This window comes from Mobula hypostoma, chromosome 1 (genome assembly GCF_963921235.1).
Source record: "Mobula hypostoma chromosome 1, sMobHyp1.1, whole genome shotgun sequence".
NCBI classification, from domain to species: Eukaryota; Metazoa; Chordata; class Chondrichthyes; order Myliobatiformes; family Myliobatidae; genus Mobula; species Mobula hypostoma.
The window spans coordinates 76680489-76700907 of NC_086097.1; the positions used below are offsets into that span (position 1 = coordinate 76680489).

At 40.9% G+C, this 20419-nt stretch overlaps 1 protein-coding gene across 9 annotated transcripts in view; it reads left to right on the forward strand.

Annotated features, from left to right (window-relative positions):
* ryr3 (ryanodine receptor 3) overlaps positions 1–20419 on the forward strand; it is a 380840-nt gene that overhangs the window by 31182 nt on the left and 329239 nt on the right. For all 9 annotated transcript variants that reach the window (XM_063051027.1, XM_063051036.1, XM_063051064.1 and 6 more), the window contains exon 2: positions 7435–7554. In XM_063051027.1, the coding sequence (XP_062907097.1) occupies positions 7435–7554 (120 nt within the window). The remainder of the gene's footprint in view (positions 1–7434; positions 7555–20419) is intronic.

The following is a 20419-nucleotide window of genomic DNA, read 5'->3' on the forward strand; positions in this document are numbered from 1 at the left end:
CATGGGTTTTAAAAAAAAACTTGCATTTTTTGCATAAAAATGAGGAATTTGTTGTTTTGCTTTGTGCCACATAAATGATAGATGGAGCATAACTTTAATTTTCCAGGAGACTGTTTAGGCCTGCAGTTTAGATTGGCTCAACATGTGAAAGCAAGTAAATGGATGCAGCAAACCCTTAGCTCTAAACATAGCCTGTATTAAGAATCGTCAACTGTTGGTGTTCATGTTTCAGTAAAAGAAAGTGCCAACGATTAACAAGATCAGCTTACAGCAAAATTTATGGCATCCAGAATTTGAACTTACTGTATCTCGGATCTGTTATTTTAATACATTTATGCAAATATACACCTTTGGAAATGTAGCCTTTTTCACCAGGGCTTGGGTGACTATTGGCTTTCTCTGCACATTGTTGGTGAGTAGAGTAGCACAGTGGCAGAGTCAGGAATGCAGCTGACTCTGGATTCCAGATTTGTAACTCGGCTAAATATTTTAGGCCATGTGTTATGGCCTAAACTGGAGAAAATCCACGCATTGATGAGTTATTAACTTCAAACTTTCTGCATGATCCTCAAAGAGTTGAACTGCATGTGCATGTAGCGAGAGCTGTATAACTCATCTCCTTCTACCTTAGGCCACAAACTTATCAATCACCCCTGCTGTGGACCACTTTCTGGAGGTCCAAGACGCTGACTTCTACAAAGAAGGGATCCGTATGCTCCACGACCGCTGGACTAATTGTGTAAATGTAGGAGGGGACTGTGTTGAAAAATAAATGTGCTAGGTTTTCTAAAACTGACTCATTCTACCTTAGGTCACAAACTTATCAATCACCCCTCGTATAATGTGGAGAAGTATAAAGTTTCCACCTTGGAAATGGAAAGGTGGTTATAATTTTTCTCTTCAAATATGATAACAGTGTAACAGTAGATAGAGAAATCTGGGTAAATCAAAGAAAATTGACATGCCTACATAAAAATATAACATCAATATGTTAGCTTTTATTGCGATGAGCTGGCTATTTCCCTTGAGTCCAGGACCTAGATCCAAGGGTCATGTCACAGGATATAAGATCAGCCACTTACAAATAAGAGGAGGAAGTATTTCTTAACTCAATGATTGGGAACTGTTGAAATTTTCTGACAATGATTTGGATGTTGGAATAATGTGCAATATAAGGACTGTGATTGACGTGCATTTGGCCATTAAGGGAAGGAGACAGTGTGGGATATCGGGATTATTCTGCAGTGATCTTATGAAATGATGAAGTAGCCTCAAGTGGCGTATTAATGCTCATATTTCTTATGCATCTGTCATTGGTAAGGTTATTAATTTAAAAATATTGCTTTAATGTGTGCTTTAGCTATGAGTTTTATGTTACTTTATAAAAACTTAAGTACTGTTGCTGCTTAGATTCTGAAATAGGAAACAAATAATAGTTGTTTGGAAATAGCTATTATACCTCGAGAGAAAAGAATTTAAGGTCAACAGCCTTTCATTGGAACTAGAAAGATTAGAGATATAATAGATTTTAAAGAAGTACAGTGGAGGAAAGAGGAAGCAAGTTGGAAAGAGTGAATCAGAAGATCTGTGGTAGGGTAATATCCAATGTCTGCCATCTGCAATTGCAAGATCCAGTACTCGAGCAGAACCTTTGTTTAAGTCATCAGTAAGTTTACTTGCTAAGAAGGTTAATGATGTTTGGCTTGTCACTGAACACTCCAGCAAACTTCTATAGATTGTACTGTTGAAAGTATACTGACTGGCTGTGTCATAATCTGGTATGGAAATTTGGATGCACAGGAACACAAGAAGCTGCAGAGAGTAATGGACTCTACCCAATACATCAAGGGCAAATCCCTTCCCACCATTGGCAGTATTTATAGGAGACACTTCTTCAAGAAGGCAATATTCATAATCAGAGATCCCAACCATTTGGGCCAAACCGTCTTTCTGCAGCTACCATCTGGAAGGAGGTACAGAATCCTGAAGTCCCACAAGTTTCAAGAACAGCTACTTCCCTTCAAACAATCAGTTCTTGAACAAGTGGCAAAACTAACAACACTATGGTCATGTTACACTAAAATGGCCTTTGTTTTTATTTGATATAATTGTGTCTTTTCTCAATAAAATTATGTATAATTTATGTTAATTATGCACCAGGGTACCATAATGGTTAGCATGACGCTATTTCAGGTCTGGGCGTTGGAGTTCAGAGTTCACTCTGACTGCCTCTGTAAGAAGTCTGTACATTCTCCCCATAGAATGCGTGGATTTTCGCTGGGTGCTCTGGTTTCCTCCCATAGTCCAAAGATGTACCGGCTCAATAGAATAACTGGTCATTGTAAGTTGTCCCATGATTAAGTCAGAGTTAAACTGGGGGTTGTTGAGAGCTGCTGTACTCTGTGACACGAGGGGCTGGACGGCCTATTCCATGCTGCATCTCTGAATCAATTATTTGTATTTCTCTTGTTAAAGCTGCTTATAAGAAGCTATGTGTTTGCACCTGTATGTACATGCACTTGTGCATTTAACATAAATTCAACTTTAACTTTGTAAAGAAATAATGAGAAATGTACTTGCACTGATAACTTTCTGAGATTAGCTGCTGTGGTGAAAACTGACTCAGAAGTCTTTCCGATCCTGATATATAGTTCAAAGTAAGTTTATTATGAAAGTACATATATATCACCATGTACAACTGAGAAATTCAGTTTCTTATAGGCACGCTCAGTAAATCCTAGAAACATACTAGAATCAGTGAAGGACTGCATCCAACAGGATGGACAAACAGCTAATGTGCAAAAGACAACAAACTGTGCAAATACAAAAAAAAGTAATAAATATCAAGAACATGAGACCAAGAGTCCTTGAATGTGAGTCCATAGGTTGTGGGAGCAGCTCAGTGATGCAGGGGAGGGGGCAGGGCGTGAGTGAAGTTGAATGAAATTATCCCCACAAGTTCAAGAGCCTGATGGTTGAGGGGTAATAACTGCTCCTGAACCTGGCAGTGTGGGTCCTGAGGCTCTTGTACCTTCTGAAGGCACCAGTGAGAAGAGGGTATGGTCTGGATGATGGGGGTCCCTGATGATCAGTGTTGCTTTCCTGCGACAGTGCTCCGTGTAGATGTGCTGAATGATGGAGAGGGCTTTACCCGTGACGGATTGGGCCAAATCCACACTTTTTGTAGGATTTTTCGTTCAAGGGCATTGGTGTTTCTAAACCAGGCTGTGATGCAACCAGTCAATACACTCTCCACCACACATCTATAGACATATGTCAAAGTTTTAGATGTCGTGCTGAACATTCAGAAACTTCTAAGGAAGTCGAGGTGGTGCCGTATTTATTATTATTGTGGCACTTACATGCTGGGCCCAGGATAGGTCCTCTGAAATGATAACACTGAGGAATTTAATGTTGCTGACCCTCTTCACCTCTGATCTCATGATGAGGACTGGCTACTGGTGACTTTCACTTCAACACTAAATGTGCTTTTGCTAGAGGTACTCCAATGCACATAGAGCATTGGAATTTATCAGTGTGCACTATCGTCTCCATATGAACCATAACGACATGCTGGGGGTTGCTTACAAAACTTCTAAGTGCATATACAGTATCTCTTTTGAATTACTCACTGCATTCTGCAGTATGTAATTTCCCTTTAAGTAATGCACTACTTTGGAACTGTCTTAATGAATTGGTGATTTCACAATAAGGTTAATTCCCAGGATGGCGGGACTGTCATATGTTGAAAGGTTGGAGTATACACTGTATACACTGGAATTTAGAAGGATGAGAGGGGATCTGATTGAAACATATAAGATTATTAAGGGATTGGACACGCTGGAGGCAGGAAGCATGTTCCCGCTAGTAGGTGAGTCCAGAACCAGAGGCTACAGTTTAAGAATAAGGGGTAGGCCATTTAGAACGGAGCTGAGGAAAAAATTTCACCCAGAGAGTGGTGGATATATGGAATGCTCTGCCCCAGAAGGCAGTGGAGGCCAAGTCTCTGGATGTTTTCAAGAAAGAGATGGACAGAGCTCTTAAAGATAGCGGAATCAAAGGTTATGGGGATAAGGCAGGAACTGGATACTGATTGTGGATGATCAGCCATGATCACAGTGAATGGTGGTGCTGGCTTGAAGGGCCGAATGGCCTATCCTGCACCTATTGTCTATTGTCTTCTGAAGGACTAGATGGAATTAACTCTCAGGCATGCAGGTATGGCACCTTTAAATGGATAAAGGGTCATTGCCATAGCCATAAGAGAGCGAAGGGGAGTGGACTCCAGGCCAGGCTGAAATGCAGAGGGATGAGCCAATCTCAACCCAGCATCTTGTTAGTAAATGTGCAGTGGCTGGAGAACAAGACTGTGGATCTAAGGGCAAGACTGCTGTATTGGAAGGAAATGAGGAATTGCTGCCTTCTGTGTACTTTGATAATAAATTTACTTTTTAGGTGTGATATTGACATATTCTTTAGTCTTTATTTTATTCAGTGCATTCAGCCATTGCTTGATGTCAACTTGAAGATTATCTTCTGTGATACTTGGTTTCCCTACTACTTGGTACTTCTGGCTCAAGATGGTTGTAAAACTTTCAGTTTGAATATTCTCATTTCTGTACTGGTCACTGCCAAAAAGTTGAAAATATGGATCTTCATGGAGCCTTTACCCCTTATGAATGCTTTAACTATCCATCCAAATTCATAACTGAATGAATGCCAAGTCTTGTGGTTGGGGGAGTGCTAACTTCTATTTATAGTTTATCATATCAACTGAGAATTATTTCCCCAGCTGTAGCAATAGCTTGTCTTGCTGCAGCCTTTGATCTTTACAGTCAGTTCCTATGCTGAGTAACCCAGCCTGAAAGAGTAAATTGACTTGGGAAAAACTGGTGTGAATAGGCAAGCCTGAGAAATTTGTGGACACTCCCTATCTGAAATATGCAAAAACTAATTTCTATGCAAGATGCACTGTTCAGCTGCAAGATCATAATTAAGATGATTTCAGTTATTAGTTATAAGACTAAGTTAAGCTAAGACATTTATCACTCTCTGATTTGAACATACTTGAAATACTATAATATTTTAATTGCCAAACTGCAAAGAAAATAAACATATTGAGGAAAACACGGAGAAGAAACATGATGTCAGGTGTAATGAGAAGCTAAGGTTTTAGGGAAAAATCACATGAACAATTCAAAATAGCATTAATAAAGTATATCAGAATATTATGAAAGGGATTTTGTTTAGAGGTATGCTTGAAGGCTATCTCGTCAAAATGAAGGCAGTATCACAAATGATACAATATTCACATTGACACAGAACAGGAGAAAGTAGCAAGACCAGCATTATTATCAATCCATAATTGCTCTTCAGAAAGTGGTAGTATGCAGCTGGTCTGAACTACCGTCATCCAATACATGAAAAAGCTCCCCCAGCTTTGCTGGCTGAGGAGTTTCAGGTTGTGAACTTGGCTACAATAAGATAGATTTCTAGTTCAAAATGGTGTGTAACTCAATTTGGAGGGGTCCTTGCAGCTGCTGTCCTTAATATTCCAGGTAGCAGAGCTAAGATCATAGAGTTGCATGTTATTGCAATAGACCTCAGCGACTGTATAAACTGAAGCCATGGTGCACTGGTGTGGAGGGGACATCAGATAGATTGGCTGCTCTGTCCTGGATAGTGTCCAACTTCTTGAAATTCGTAGGAGCTGGATAGACCTACACATTTTACACTCTGATGACATCCATCTGAGTGAGCCTTTTGTGTCACATGGCTGCCTGAGGAAAGTGGGGAGTATTTCATTACATCCCTAATTTGTGGCGCCTGGAATGATACTGAGGATGTTCTACGAGTCTGTGGTGACCAGTGCTATCATGTTTGCTGTTGTGTGCTGGGGCAGCAGGCTGAGGGTGGCAGACACCAACAGAATCAACAAACTCATTTGTAAGGCCAGTGATGTTGTGGGGATGGAACTGGACTCTCTGACGGTGGTGTCTGAAAAAAGGATGCTGTCTAAGTTGCATGCCATCTTGGTCAATGTCTCCCGTCCACTACATAATGTACTGGGTGGGCACAGGAGTACATTCAGCCAGAGACTCATTCCACCGAGGTGCAGCACTGAGCGTCATAGGAAGTCATTCCTGCCTGTGGCCATCAAACTTTACAACTCCTCCCTTGGAGGGTCAGACATCCTGAGCCAATAGGCTGGTCCTAGACTTATTTCATAATTTACTGGCATAATTTACATATTACTATTTAACTATTTATGGTTCTATTACTATTTATTATTTATGGAGCAACTGTAACGAAAACCAATTTCCCCCGGGATTAATAAAGTATGACTATGACTATGACTGTGACTATGTTGCAAAGGTTTTGGGAAGGGTTTGGAAAGTGAGCCGCTTGCCACAAAATATACGGGGTGAGAGAGGTCAATGTCATGAGGTTACAATTTGTTATGAAGTGTAATTCTGATTCTGGTCCACAGAGCCTCATGGATGGCCATTTTTCAGCAGGTAAAACTGCTGTCATCTGCCATACTTATAGTATATAATACAGAGGTCTTAGTGTGAAGAAGGAACTTTACACAACAAATACTGCACAGTGTGAATGCTGCTAATACATCAGCAATAAGTAGTTTGATAAACTTGAGGATAGAAAGTTAAAGCCATGGGTTGGTTGACACCACCTGTCACAAACTCAATCTTGACATCGATGTCCATCAGAAATGCAGCTGAGATAGTAGTAGTGATAATGCCAAATCAGTCTTGGTGCTGGACATTAAAATTCCACACCCAATGTGCATTCTGGGGTGGTGGTTGGTAGGTAGTAATCAGCAGAAGGTTTGCTTGCTGGCCTGATGCTATCAAACTCCATGCTATGCTTTGCCAATTCTGAGGACTCTGGGATCTATTTCCTTTCGATTGTGGATATGTTCTCCCAGTGTGACAGAACTTTATGATTAAATCAAGGCAATTGGACTTGCTGTGTTGTCTAGAAGCCATTTCATCACTCATCCAAGAGGTTTCTTCAGTCTGATCCATGGTGGGTAGTTTTCCAGTTGATAAACTCTGTGAGTTGTTTATAGGTATAGCAATCATATGAGGGTCGTTAAGAGTCATAGAGGTAATGAGAGCGTTATTAGTCTTATCTTTGCATGAATGGAGGCGTGAACTGTTGTGGAAACGCTGGGGTAGAGATGTTAGGACTGTATTCTAAATAGCTGATAGGTCATGTCGTACCCCAACCCCTCTATTCAGGGACAGAGGTGGCTTCTTTAACCATATATAATGACCTGGATGACTAAGAAACTTCATGGACATTATGATTAAAGTGTCTGGGACACTGTTGGTTGATATTTTCTGGTCAGTCATTAAGCATTTTAGAAGCATATAAACCTGTTCTCACCAGACCCATTTTTCTTTCTTATAGGATGATGAAGTTGTACTTCAGTCCGTTGCCACCATCAATAAAGAACAACGTAAATTTTGCCTGGCAGCTGAAGGATTTGGTAATCGTTTGTGCTTTCTCGAGCCTACTTCAGAAGCTAAGGTATTCAGGTCGTCTTTTTCATGTTTTTGGCGGAATATTTATCCTCACTGATGACATGGCCTTTAAAATCCAGTACTCGGGGGGAGGGGAGGGAATGTTAAATGTGTTCAAGTGCATTTGTGTACAATGAACAATTTAATCAGATGGAAATCAATTGATGAATTATTAAAATAAAATTCCAATCTAATTTTAAGTTTGAACCTTATTTTCTTTGTCTTGCCTTTTTTTTTATTGTGGAGCAGAGTTGATTGGCCAAGTGGCCTAATTCTGTTCCTACATATGTCTTGTGGTCTTCTATTCAGGAAAATGAACATTTAGACAACTTATTCCTCAGCAGTTGCTAGTGTCTAGTGAATGAATTGATCAGTGCTGCATGGAAATAAGATGAATAGATAAATTGTATTTTTCATTGCCGTGCCCAGTTTCAGTGTACTTTACTCTCTACATTTTTGTTTGCTTTGTAATTTTTTGCAACTTTTTCATATTTACTGTAACTTGATGTAATGATAGAGATTTGTCACATAACTCTTGATAAATTGCAGAGATGAACTTTTCAGGCAAGTCCTTCCATCCCCACCCTCTCAACACCATCCAGACCCTCAACTTTTCTCTTTGTATTCAGTGATCAGTTACTTCACCTCTACACAGAGAACATCTAGTTTTCAAATTTCCATGTCAACCTTAGGTTGTCACAAATTTTCAGACGCATGATGGTGCATGCACAACTATCCAATGTAGACACATGAGAATCTCCATGTGCTGGGAATCTTGAGCAGCAGAGATAAAATATTGAAAGAACTCAGCAGGTCAGGCAGCATCTATGGAGGGAAATGAGCTATTGATGTTTCGAGTTGAGATCTTTCAGTAGGGCTGGTCCTATCTACCTAGTAATGTAATACTGTATATCAAGACCTAGAAATTAGATTGAATAGCAAAATATTTTTGTGTACAATGTGATACAATTACTTTAAAAATACTTTGGAAAGTAATGCTATTGTGGCATCTGTGATAATAATTCCCTACCACACTATTAGTCAGATGCATGCTGTGGTACCTAGCACCATGCAGGTCCAGCATAGGCTTACTGTGGGCAACAATTTACTTCTGTGTGGCTTCCCAGCACACGCTCCGCCTAGCTTTGCTGATGTTTAAAAAGAACTTGAGTAAGAAGGAACTAATGTGTGGAATTCTGGTGCTTGGAATTTGCTTTGGACGGTCTTTAAGTTAGATCATTGCAACATCCTTGAGTGAGGACCATTTCCCCCAAAACAAAATGGTCGCTGAGTCCTCTCCTTAATCATGTTCCTCATGGACTCCTCACACAGTCATTGCTATTGTCCCTCCTGGGTCTCTCCTCTCCTCCCACCATTTCATCCACTCTACAACCTAATCTCCACCTTCCAATGCAAGCCTATAATCTACCTATTTGCTTTCATATTTTTTCACATGATCGAAACAACTGGAGGAAAGTTACTCATTTTAAGCTCATACAACTGACTTAAGATACAATATCAGTCACCAAAGAATTTCAGGATAAATTCTTTAAAACAGGAGTGCATTTAGTTCTTTCTTTTAGTTCTTACAGGATCAACCCAGGTAAAACTGCAGGGCCTAATAACATACCTGTTCAGGTGCTGAGAGACTGTGCAGCCTAGTTAACAGAGATTCTAGCAGATGTCTTCAACGTCTCTTGGGAACAGTCCAGCGTCCCCTCAGGCTTCAAGGTGACCACCATCATCCCAGTGCCCAAGAGGGCAACAGTAACCTGCCTCAATGACTACCATCCAGTAGCACTGACCTCAACAATAATGAAGTGCTTTGAGCAGCAGATAATGGATCATGTTAAGTCCAATCTTCCCACTATATTGAACCCTTTCCAGTTAATTTATTGCTGAAAGTGGTTCATTGATGATGCCATACTCTCTGCACTCCACTTTGTCCTGTCCCATCTGGAAAGTGGTGCCTCATATTCCAGGATTCTGTTTATCGATTTCATCTCGGCATTTAATATGATCATCCCTCAGAAGCTGGTGGGTAAATTGTCAGTGCCTCGCTCTGGAATAGATCCGAGACTTTTACACAGAAAGGCCGCAACCGGTCCATATTGGCAGAAACATCTCTGGCTCCAACATGTTGAGCACTGGTGCTCCAGAGGGCTGCATGCTCGGCCCACTGCTGCTCACATTGCTGACACATGACTGCACTGCTAGATCCAGTTCAAACTGAATCATCAAATTCATTGATGGCACAACAGTGGTTTGGCCTCAGCAACAACGACAGCGAGATGGCATGCAGTGAGGAAGTAGAACGGCTGATATAATGGTGTGACAACAAGTTGAGTCGAACACAGACAAGACCTAAGGGATGATTGTAGACTTTAGGAAGATGCAGCTAACAGTACATGCCCAGCTCCTTCATGGAGAAAATTAGGAGCACCAAGTCTCTAGGGTACACATAATGGACAATCTCACATGGTCCCTCAACAATACCTCTTTGGTCAACAAAGCACAGCAGCATCTCCACTTCCTGAGGAGATTGAGGTGAGTGAGGACTCCGCCACCTCCTGCCTCAGCCCCGTCCCCAATTCTAACCAATTTTTACAGGCACAAAGGTGTCTTGACCAGCTGCATCACCATCTGGTTCAGGAATCACAAGGCATGCACCTCAAGTCCCTATAAAGGATTGCAAAGATTTCTGAATGGATCATCTTCCACCCATCAGAGGTAGTTATCAGGAGCGCTGTGTACACAGGGAATTTAACATTGCCAGTGATCCCTCCCATCCATGCAACAATCTCTTTCATCCCCTACCATCAGTCAGGAGGTACTGTAACATTTGGATGTGACTATTGGGATGGGAAACTACTGTCTATTGTTTGCATTGACTTTGACTGGGTATTATGTTGATAACCCCAAGGACAGTAGTGCTAATGAACTGTTCTGCATCCTAGACAATTATGGACTGGCACAGCATGTGACAGGGCCCACACACAGCAAGGGCCACGTTCTTGACCTAGTCATTTCCAAAGGTCTAAACACTTCTGAGGTTGTGGTAATCGATATTGCTCTTTCTGATCATCTCAGTGTTTTCTTCCAACTAAAGAATTTTTAAAAATTATTACCCAGCTTCTTGAACACTTGTAATCCACAGCAACACACACAAAATGCTTGAGGAACTCAACAGGTCAGACAGCATCTATGGAAGAGTAAACAGTCAACATTTCGGGCCGAGACACTTGTGCTGGGTCCAGAACAGATTCTCTGAAGTTATAGGAATTTAAAGTAGGTGACACTCTCCACCTCTGATCACCCAATGAGAACTGGCTTTTCGACCTCTGGTTCCCTTTTTTTGAGTTTTGCCGGGATGATGATATTGAATGCTGAACTTTAGTCAATGAAGAACATCATGATGCATGTATCTATGTTGTCCAGATTTTGTGGAGTTGAACGAAGAGCCACTGAGATGTGGATCTGTGGACCATTCTGTCTTGGTCTCGTTCTTTGCTATCATCATGACTGCAGTCTACATCTCACCTGAGGCAGACATCAACTGCCGTGATCAACAAGAATGAAAATAATCTGTCCTGATTAAGAGTGTCAGCCCGAAGTATCAACTGTTTCCTCTTTTCCATAGATGCTGCCTGATCTGCTGAGTTCCTCTAGCATTTTGTGCACATTGCTTTGGTTTTCCAGCAACTTCAATTTTCTTGTGTTTGTGAGACTTCTAATCCATATCCAGCAATTAAATGATAGAAGCAAAGCAAAATTCAGATTAGTACTTTACTTTTGTTAGTTTCTCAATAAGTTGCACTAATGGCAATAAAACCAGAAAGTAAGCAACTCTCACAAGTAATTCAACTACCTAGGAGATCTTTTGTACCCAAGTTATTCCTTTTGATGTATCTTTCACAAAAGGTACCAATAATTCTTTCTCCCAACAGAGGGATTTTGTACAGTTGTCATGGGGGTCTAAGTAGAGTTATACCATAATAGCATTGAAGTTCAAGTTCAGTTTATTGTCAGTCAACCATGTACATGCGTACCACCAAACAAAATAAAATCCCTCCGGACCAAGGTACACAACACAGTACGTACAGCTCACGCACATAACAAATATAGTAATATTACCACAAATAAATTAACCATAGGAACTACAGCACAGAAACAGGCCTTTTGGCCCTTCTTGGCTGTGCCGAACCATTTTCTGCCTAGTCCCACTGACCTGCACACAGACCATATCCCTCCATACACCTCCCATCCATGTATCTGTCCAATTTATTCTTAAATATTAAAAAAGAACCCGCATTTACCACCTCGTCTGGCAGCTCATTCCATACTCCCACCACTCTCTGTGTGACTCCCACCACTCTCTGTGTGAAGAAGCCCCCCTAATGTTCCCTTTAAACTTTTCCCCCCTCACCCTTAACCCATGTCCTCTGGTTTTTTTCTCCCCTTGCCTCAGTGGAAAAAGCCTGCTTGCATTCACTCTATCGACACCCATCATAATTTTATATACCTCTATCAAATCTCCCCTTATTCTTCTACGCTTTAGGGAATAAAGTCCTAATCTATTCAACCTTTCTCTGTAACAGAGTTTCTCAAGTCCCGGCAACAACCTTGTAAACTTTCTCTGTACTCTTTCAACCTTATTTATATCCTTCCTGTATTTTGGTGACCAAAACTGAACACAATACTCCAGATTCGGCCTCACCAATGCCTTATACAACGTCATCATAACATTCCAGCTCTTATACTCAATACTTCGATTAATAAAGGCCAATGTACCAAAAGCTCTCTTTATGACCCTATCTACCTGTGACGCCACTTTTAGGGAATTTTGTATCTGTATTCCCAGATCCCTTTGTTCCACTGCACTCCTCAGTGCCTTACCATTAACCCTGTAAGTTCTACCATGGTTTGTCCTTCCAACATGCAATACCTCACACTTGTCTGCATTAAACTCCATCTGTCATTTTTCAGCCCATTTTTCCAGCTGGTCCAAGTCCCTCTGCAGGCTCTGAAAACCTTCCTCGCTGTCTACTACACCTCCAATCTTTGTATCATCAGCAAATTTGCTGATCCAATTTACCACATTATCATCCAGATCATTGATATAGATGACAAATAACAATGGACCCAGCACTGATCCCTGTGGCACACCACTAGTCACAGGCCTCCACTCGGAGAAGCAATTCTCTACTACCACTCTTTGGCTTCTTCCATTGAACCAATGCCTGATCCAATTTACCACCTCTCCATGTATACCTAGCAACTGAATTTTCCTAACTAACCTCTCATGCGGGACCTTGTCAAAGGCCTTACTGAAGTCCATGTAGACAATATCCACTGCCTTCCCTTCATCCACTTTCCTGGTAACCTCCTCGAAAAACTCCAATAGATTGGTCAAACATGACCTGCCACGCACAAAGCTATGTTGACTCTCCCTAATAAGTCCCTGTCTATCCAAATGTTTGTAGATTCTGTCTCTTAGTACTCCCTCCAATAACTTACCTATTACCGACGTTAAACTTACCGGCCTATAATTTCCCGGATTACTTTTCGATCCTTTTTTAAACAACGGAACAACATGAGCCACTCTCCAATCCTCCAGCACCTCACCTGTAGACAGCGACATTTTAAATATTTCTGCCAGGGCCCCTGCAATTTCAACACCAGTCTCCTTCAAGGTCCGAGGGAACACCCTGTCAGGTCCCAGGGATTTATGCACTTTAATTTTCCTCAAGACAACAAGGACCTCCTCCTTTTCGATCTGTACAGTTTCCATGATCTCACTACTTGTTTCCCGAATTCCATAGACTTCATGCCAGTTTCCTTAGTAAATACAGACGCAAAAAACCTATTTAAGATCTCTCCCATTTCCTTTGGTTCCACACATAGGTGACCACTCTGATCTTCAAGAGGACCAATTTTATTCCTTACAATCTTTTTGCTCTTAATATACCTGTAAAAGCTCTTTGGATTATCCTTCACTTTGACTGCCAATGCAACCTCATGTCTTCTTTTAGCAATCCTGATTTCTTTCTTAAGTATTTTCTTGCACTTCTTATACTCCTCAAGGACGTTATTTACTCCAGTGCTCAGGCAGGACAGATTAGAGGGCTTCCTATACATGTCATACAACCCCCTTTTCTTCTTTATCAGAATTGCAATATCCCTTGAGAACCAAGGTTCCTTATTCCTATTCACTTTGCCTTTAATCCTGACAGGAACATACAAATTCTGCACTCTCAAAATTTCTCCTTTGAAGGCTTCCCACCTACCGATCACATCCTTGCCTGAGAACAACCTGTCCCAATCCACGCTTTTTAGATCCTTCCTCATTTCTTCAAATTTGGCCTTCTTCCAGTTAAGAACCTCAACCCTAGGACCAGATCTATCCTTGTCCATGATCAAGTTGAAACTAATGGTGTTATGATCACTGGAACCAAAGTGCTCCCCTACACAGACTTCCATCACTTGTCCTAACTCGTTTCCTAACAGGCGATCCAATATTGCATCCCCTCTAGTTGGTCCCTCTATATATTGATTTAGAAAACTTTCCTGAACACATTTTACAAACTCTAAACCATCTAGACCCCTAACAGTATGGGAGTCCCAATCAATATATGGAAAATTAAAATCCCCTACCACCACAACTTTATGTTTCCTGCAGTTGCTTGCTATTTCCCTGCAGATTTGCTCTTCCAATTCTTGTTGACTACTGGGTGGTCTGTAATACAATCCCACTAATATGGCCATACCTTTCCTGTTTCTCAGTTCCACCCATAAGGACTCAGTAGACAAGCCCTCTAATCTGTCCTGCCTGAGCACTGCTGTAATATTTTCCCTAACAAGCAATGCTACTCCCCCACCTTTCATTCCTCTGCCTCGATCACATCTGAAACATCGGAACCCTGGAATATTAAGCTGCCAGTCCTGCCCCTCCTGTAGCCAAGTTTCACTAATTGCTATAACGTCATAATTCCACATGTCAATCTACGCCCTCAACTCATCTGCCTTCCCCGCAATACTCCTAGCATTGAAATATATACACCTCAGAAGATTTTTACCACCATTCACAACATTTCTATTAGCGGATTTGCTTGAACTTTTAACAACATTTATTTTCACCCCAGCCACACTGTCAGCTCTGGCACTCTGGTTCCCATCCCCCTGCAAATCTAGTTTAAAGCCTCCCCAATAGCACTAACAAACTTCCCTGAAAGGATATTGGTCCCCCTGTAGTTCAAGTGTAACCCGTCTCTCTTGTACAGGTCCCACCTGCCCCAGAAGAGGTCCCAATTATCCTGAAATCTGAAACCCTGCCCCCTACAGCAGTTCCTCAGCCACTTGTTCATCCTCCAGAGCATCCTATTCCTACCCTCACTGGCACCTAGCACAGGTAGCAATCCTGAGATTACCACCCTCATGGTCCTGCTTTTCAACTTCCTACCAAGCTCTCTATACTCACTGTCCAGGACCTCTTCACTCTTCCTTGCTATGTCATTGGTACGGATGTGCACCACAACATCTGGCTGGTCACCCTCCCACTTCAGAATGTCATGTAATCGATCAGAGACATCCTTGAACCTGGCACCCTGGAGGCAACAAACCATCCTGGATTCTCTGTCACGACCACAGAACCTCCTATCTGCACCTCTAACTATTGAGTCCCCTATCACTACCGCTCTCCTCTTTTCCCCCCTCCCTTCTGCACTGCAGAGCCAGACTCATTGCCAGAGATCCGGCTACTGCAGCTTGTCCCAGGTAAGTCATCCCCCACAACAGTATCCAATGCAGTATACTTGTTGTTGAGGGGAATGGCCACAGGGGATCCCTGCTCTGCCTGCCCTTTCCTCTTCCCTCGCCTGACAGTGACCCAATTTCCAGTGCTCTGCTCCTTTGGCGTAACTACCTCCCTGTAGCTACTATCTATAATCTCCTCATTCTCCCGAATGATCCGCAGGTCATCCAGCTCCTGCTCCAGTTCCCTAACGCGTTTTGTTAGGAGCTGCAGCTGGATGCACTTCTTGCAGGTGTCATTGTCAGGGACACCGGAGGGCTCCCTGACTTCCCACATCCTGCAAGAGGAGCATTCCAACATCCTGCCTGGCATCCTCTCTACTCTAAACTATCTGAACAAAAAAAAAGCTTACCGGAACCTACCCTGGCCTCTGCCTGTTCTCACCGAAGCCTGTTGAGCCAAAGCCGTCCCACTCTGACTCAGTCCACAAATTAACAAATAATAAGGTGCTTTTACATCACAAGTTAAAATGTAAGGAGTATAATGCTACTGGTACTTCTTCGGTGATGAGACCTGGGTTGTGCCAGGGTGTTCAGTAGTCCTACAGTCTCGGGGAACAATGCAAGGCAAGACAGGCAAGTTTATTTGTATAGCACTCTTCAAACACAAGGCAGTTCAAAGTGCTTTACATAGAACACGATAAAAATGAAACTTCAAATTTCAGACAATTTAAAGAGAGTAATATCACACATAAAAATAAAGAAATAAAAGTTACAATGAAGGAGATCCTAATTAAAGACAGTGAAAAGAGAAGTTTTAAGTGTCGATTTAAAAGAGCTTAAAGCTGGGGCAGACTTCAGATCCTCTAGAAGGTTATTCCAGATACATGGAGCATAGTAACTAAAAGCTGCTTCACCATGTTTAGTTTTGACCCTGGGGACGCTAAGCAGACCCACCCCAGATGACCTGAGAGCTCAGGAAGGTTCCTAATGCAGCAAGAGATCGGAGATGTATTTTGGCCCTAGACCATTCAGTGCTTTATAAACCAGTAGTAATACTTTAAAGTCAACCCTCTGATGGACAGGAAGCCAGTGTAGTGATCTGAGACTGGGGTGATGTGTTCTACTTTCTTGGTCTTATTGTGGACTCTAACAGCAGTGTTCTGAATGAGCTGCAGTTGTCTAAGGGATTTTTTTACAGAGACCTATGAAAACGCCATTACAGTAGTCAAGTCTATTAAAAATAAATGTATGGACAAGTTTTTCTAGACCTTGCTGAGACATAAGCCCTTTAACTCCCACTATATTTTTAAGATGGTTGTAGGCTGACTTTGTAATTGTTTTAATGTGGTAGTTGAAATTTAAGTTGGAGTCCAAGGTTTCTGGCTTGGTTTGTGGTCAGTAACAACTGGGATTCTAAGTGAGAACTGACTTTTAATCATTTTTTTTAACACCAAAAACAATTATTTCAGTTTCTCTTTGCTTAACTGGAAGAAATGTTGGCTCATCCATCAGTGATTTGTTCAGTACAGATTTTTAGTGATTGTAAAGTTAAAAGCTTATGTCAAAAAGCCAAAGAAAAATGGTTAAACCAGGAATGTGAGTAAGTAGAAAAAATCCCTATTACTGATCCAAAAAGGTTACATCAACAAATCAAGAATATCACTGGTAAAAAAAGCTCCTCTGTTCTTCAGGTGGATGTTTGAAAGCAAAGGACGGTACCATTATCATGGAAAAAGATGAGATTATGAACAGATAAACTGTGTATATTCAGGAATTGTTTGAAGACGATCGAGGTGAAAAACCAGAAATTAAGAACATTGAAGGTCCAAGTATTTTAAAATCTGAAGTTCGTAATGCAATGAAAAAAATGAAAAAGGAAAGGCAGCAGGTCCTGATGAATTAGTAATAGAACAAATTATTGCCCTTGAAGATTATGGAATTGAAAAACTTACTGATTTAATTAATGATATTTATGAGACTGGAATAATACCAGAAGAGATGAAAAAATCAGTATTTATCACTCTTCCTAAGAAACTGGAGCAATAGAATATGAACTACATAGGACCATAAGTTTAATGAGTCATTTCACCAAGATGCTTCTAAGAATTTTGATGACAAGAGCTAAAAGTAAGGTACAAGCTGAAATAGGTAAGGAACAATGTGGTTTTGTGAAAGACAAAGGTACAAAAAACACAATATTGATGTTAAGGATACTACCAGAACGAGCTATTCAAGTGCAAAAAGATTTGTTTGTTTTATCGACTACACAAAAGCATTTGATAAAGTGAAGCACAATAAGTTATTTGAAATATTACAGGAAACTCTAGATCTAGATTTGAAAGACCTCCACCTAATCAGAAATCTGTACTGGAAACAAACTGCTGCTGTAAGAATAGATGGAGAAGTGAGTCAGTTTATGAAAATCAAGAGTAGTGTTGGACAAGGGTATGTTTTCTCTCCTGATTTGTTTAATGTGTACAGTGGAACAATATTACAAAAAATAAGAGACATCTTGGGAATCAAAGTTGGGGGTGAAAACATCAAAAATTTCAGATATGCCGATGACACTATTAATTGCAAGTACGGAGGAAGAACTACAAAACTTAATTGATATAGTTGTTAAAGAAAGTGCAGAAATGGGTCTAGCTATTAGTTGCAAAAAGACAATGTATGGTGATATCCAAAAAGAAGGAGAATCCTATCTGAATAAACGGGGGAAGACATATAACAAGTACAGAAATTTTGCTACTTAGGAAGCTGGGTAACATCTGATGGCAGGTGCAACTTGGACATCAAAAGAAGAATAGGGATGGCAAAAGACACCCTTATGAGAATGAAGAGTATACTGACCAATACTAAACTAGACACGACAACCCGCGTCAGAGTACTGAAATGTTACATTTATCCAGTTATGTTATATGGATCAGAATATTGGACAATATCTAGTAATATGAGGAAACCAATTGAAGCAGCAGAGATGTGGTTTTTGAGGAGGATGCAAAGAATATCATGGATGAAATTAATATCTAACGAGGATGTCATGAACAGAGCAAGCACAAAAAGAGAAATAATATATGAGATCATGAAAAGGCAATGTAACTTCATTGGACGTGATTAGGAAAGGAGGAGTTAGAATGCACGGTAATTATGGGAAAAGCTGAAGGGAAGAAAGCAAGAGGAAGACAAAGACAAATGATGATGGAGACAGCAGCCAGAGAACTGGAAACGAATACCAATGAGTTGATCCACTTGACCCGAAACAGGAGTGTGTGGGCCATGGCAGTCAAGGCTCAAATTGGGCATGGCACCTGATGATGATGATGATGATGGCAACACAGTCACTTGAGGACACTGTTATATAAATCTGAGTGGTATCTGCATAACTAAGATAAGAAATTTTGTTGCATACCATGATTTGAGCTAGAGGGAGCACGTAGGTTAAACAAGAAGAGGCCCTTAGCATATCATTTTTGTTTGATCAGATATGTAGCTACAAATTGATACAGAATAGTTCCTACCCTGTAAATAAAATTTAAACCACTTTAGAACAGTACTGGAAAATCCCTCCCAGTTTTCCAGTCTGTCCATTAATGTGCCATGACCTACTGTGTCAAAAGCAGCACTAAGATCCAGTAAAACCAAAACTGAAATGTTATCCTCATCATCATCATGGGTTAAGCAGATACCATTTAAAGCCTTGACCAGAAGAGTCTCAGTGTTATGGTGTTGTCGAAATCTAGACTGGAAACGGTCCAGACAGTTGCTTAGTACCAAAAAGCTACTGAGTTGCAGATAAACAACATTTTCAATGGTTTTTCTTAAACATGGTAAGTTTGATATAGGCCTGTAGTCTTTAATTACTGAGGCATCCTGGTTGTTCCTTTTTAAAAGAGGCTGAATAACTGCTGTTTTCAGGGCTTTTGGGAAGCAGGGCGTTTGAGCACTAGTGAATAAAGACATAGATATTCATTATGGATTTTCATCCATCTTTCAGGACAGAAGTGTTAACTATTTGCAGAATGTCTGGCGCCATGCAGCTAAAAACATTTTTATACAAGGTTGTAGGTAAAATGTCAAGGGAACAGGAGGAGGATTTCAGGAGTAGTACAATTTCTTGTAGAGTTTTATAGTCAATGGGTTTTGAATTGTGTCACCTTAACTAAATTAGTTCTAAGTTAATGAAAGGATGACTGGCCTCTGCCTGATGCAGAGACAATAACAGTATGTCTAATCTTCTGAATTTTGACAGTAAAAAAGAATGCGAGGTCATTACATGATTTTATAGACAGAAATTTAGGTTCTCCTGATAAAGGAGAATGCGTGAGCCTCTCAGCTGTAGCAAATAAAGCACGCACGCTATTGCTGCTTTTGTTTATAATATCAGAGAAGAAGGACTGTCTTGCATGTCTCAACTCTAAATTATAGATGCGAAGAGTTTTTCTTTATACAAGTTTGTAAATGTTGCGATGGAGCTGGAGTTTTGTTTTCCGCCACCTGTGTTCAGCTTCTTGGCACTGTCTCTTTTGGAGTTTAACCAGCAAGGTGTTTCTCCATGGTGCATTTTTTCTTTCCAGAAACTATTTTTATTGTACCTCTCGCTTCGGCTAGCGACTTAATATAGGGGGTGATAGTCCCTGGTCTGGCCAAACTTAAGAAATCTCGTTTGGGTGGATGCTGCACGGTGTCCCCTGTTACAAATCAGTACCCCGAAATAACAAACAGTACACAATATGCGATTAGACGATTAAGCTTTATAATTCTTACTTTGAATTATAGTTTTCAGTTATGGTTAGTAAAGAAATAAAAAAAAGAAAAAAAGGGCCCAATCTTATTAAACAGTCTGTTGCGCAATGTCGGAGCTCACTGATAAGCCGATCGTCCACCATCGACTTCCTCCAATCGTCGTTGCCCTTCAGACCCTCGCTTCGAGTCCACCCTGTCTGGCGGTCTACCAACTCTCTCCATTCGTGTCTTCTCTCCTCATCTCTCCCCGGCAAAAATGTGAAAGCCTTTCTTCCAGACTCACAGGAAAGAACAGCAGCATTCCAAACCCCATTATCTCTAGTCATAACTCAAACATTGCTGCTACAGAGAAACCATTACATTATCAGTGAAACCTT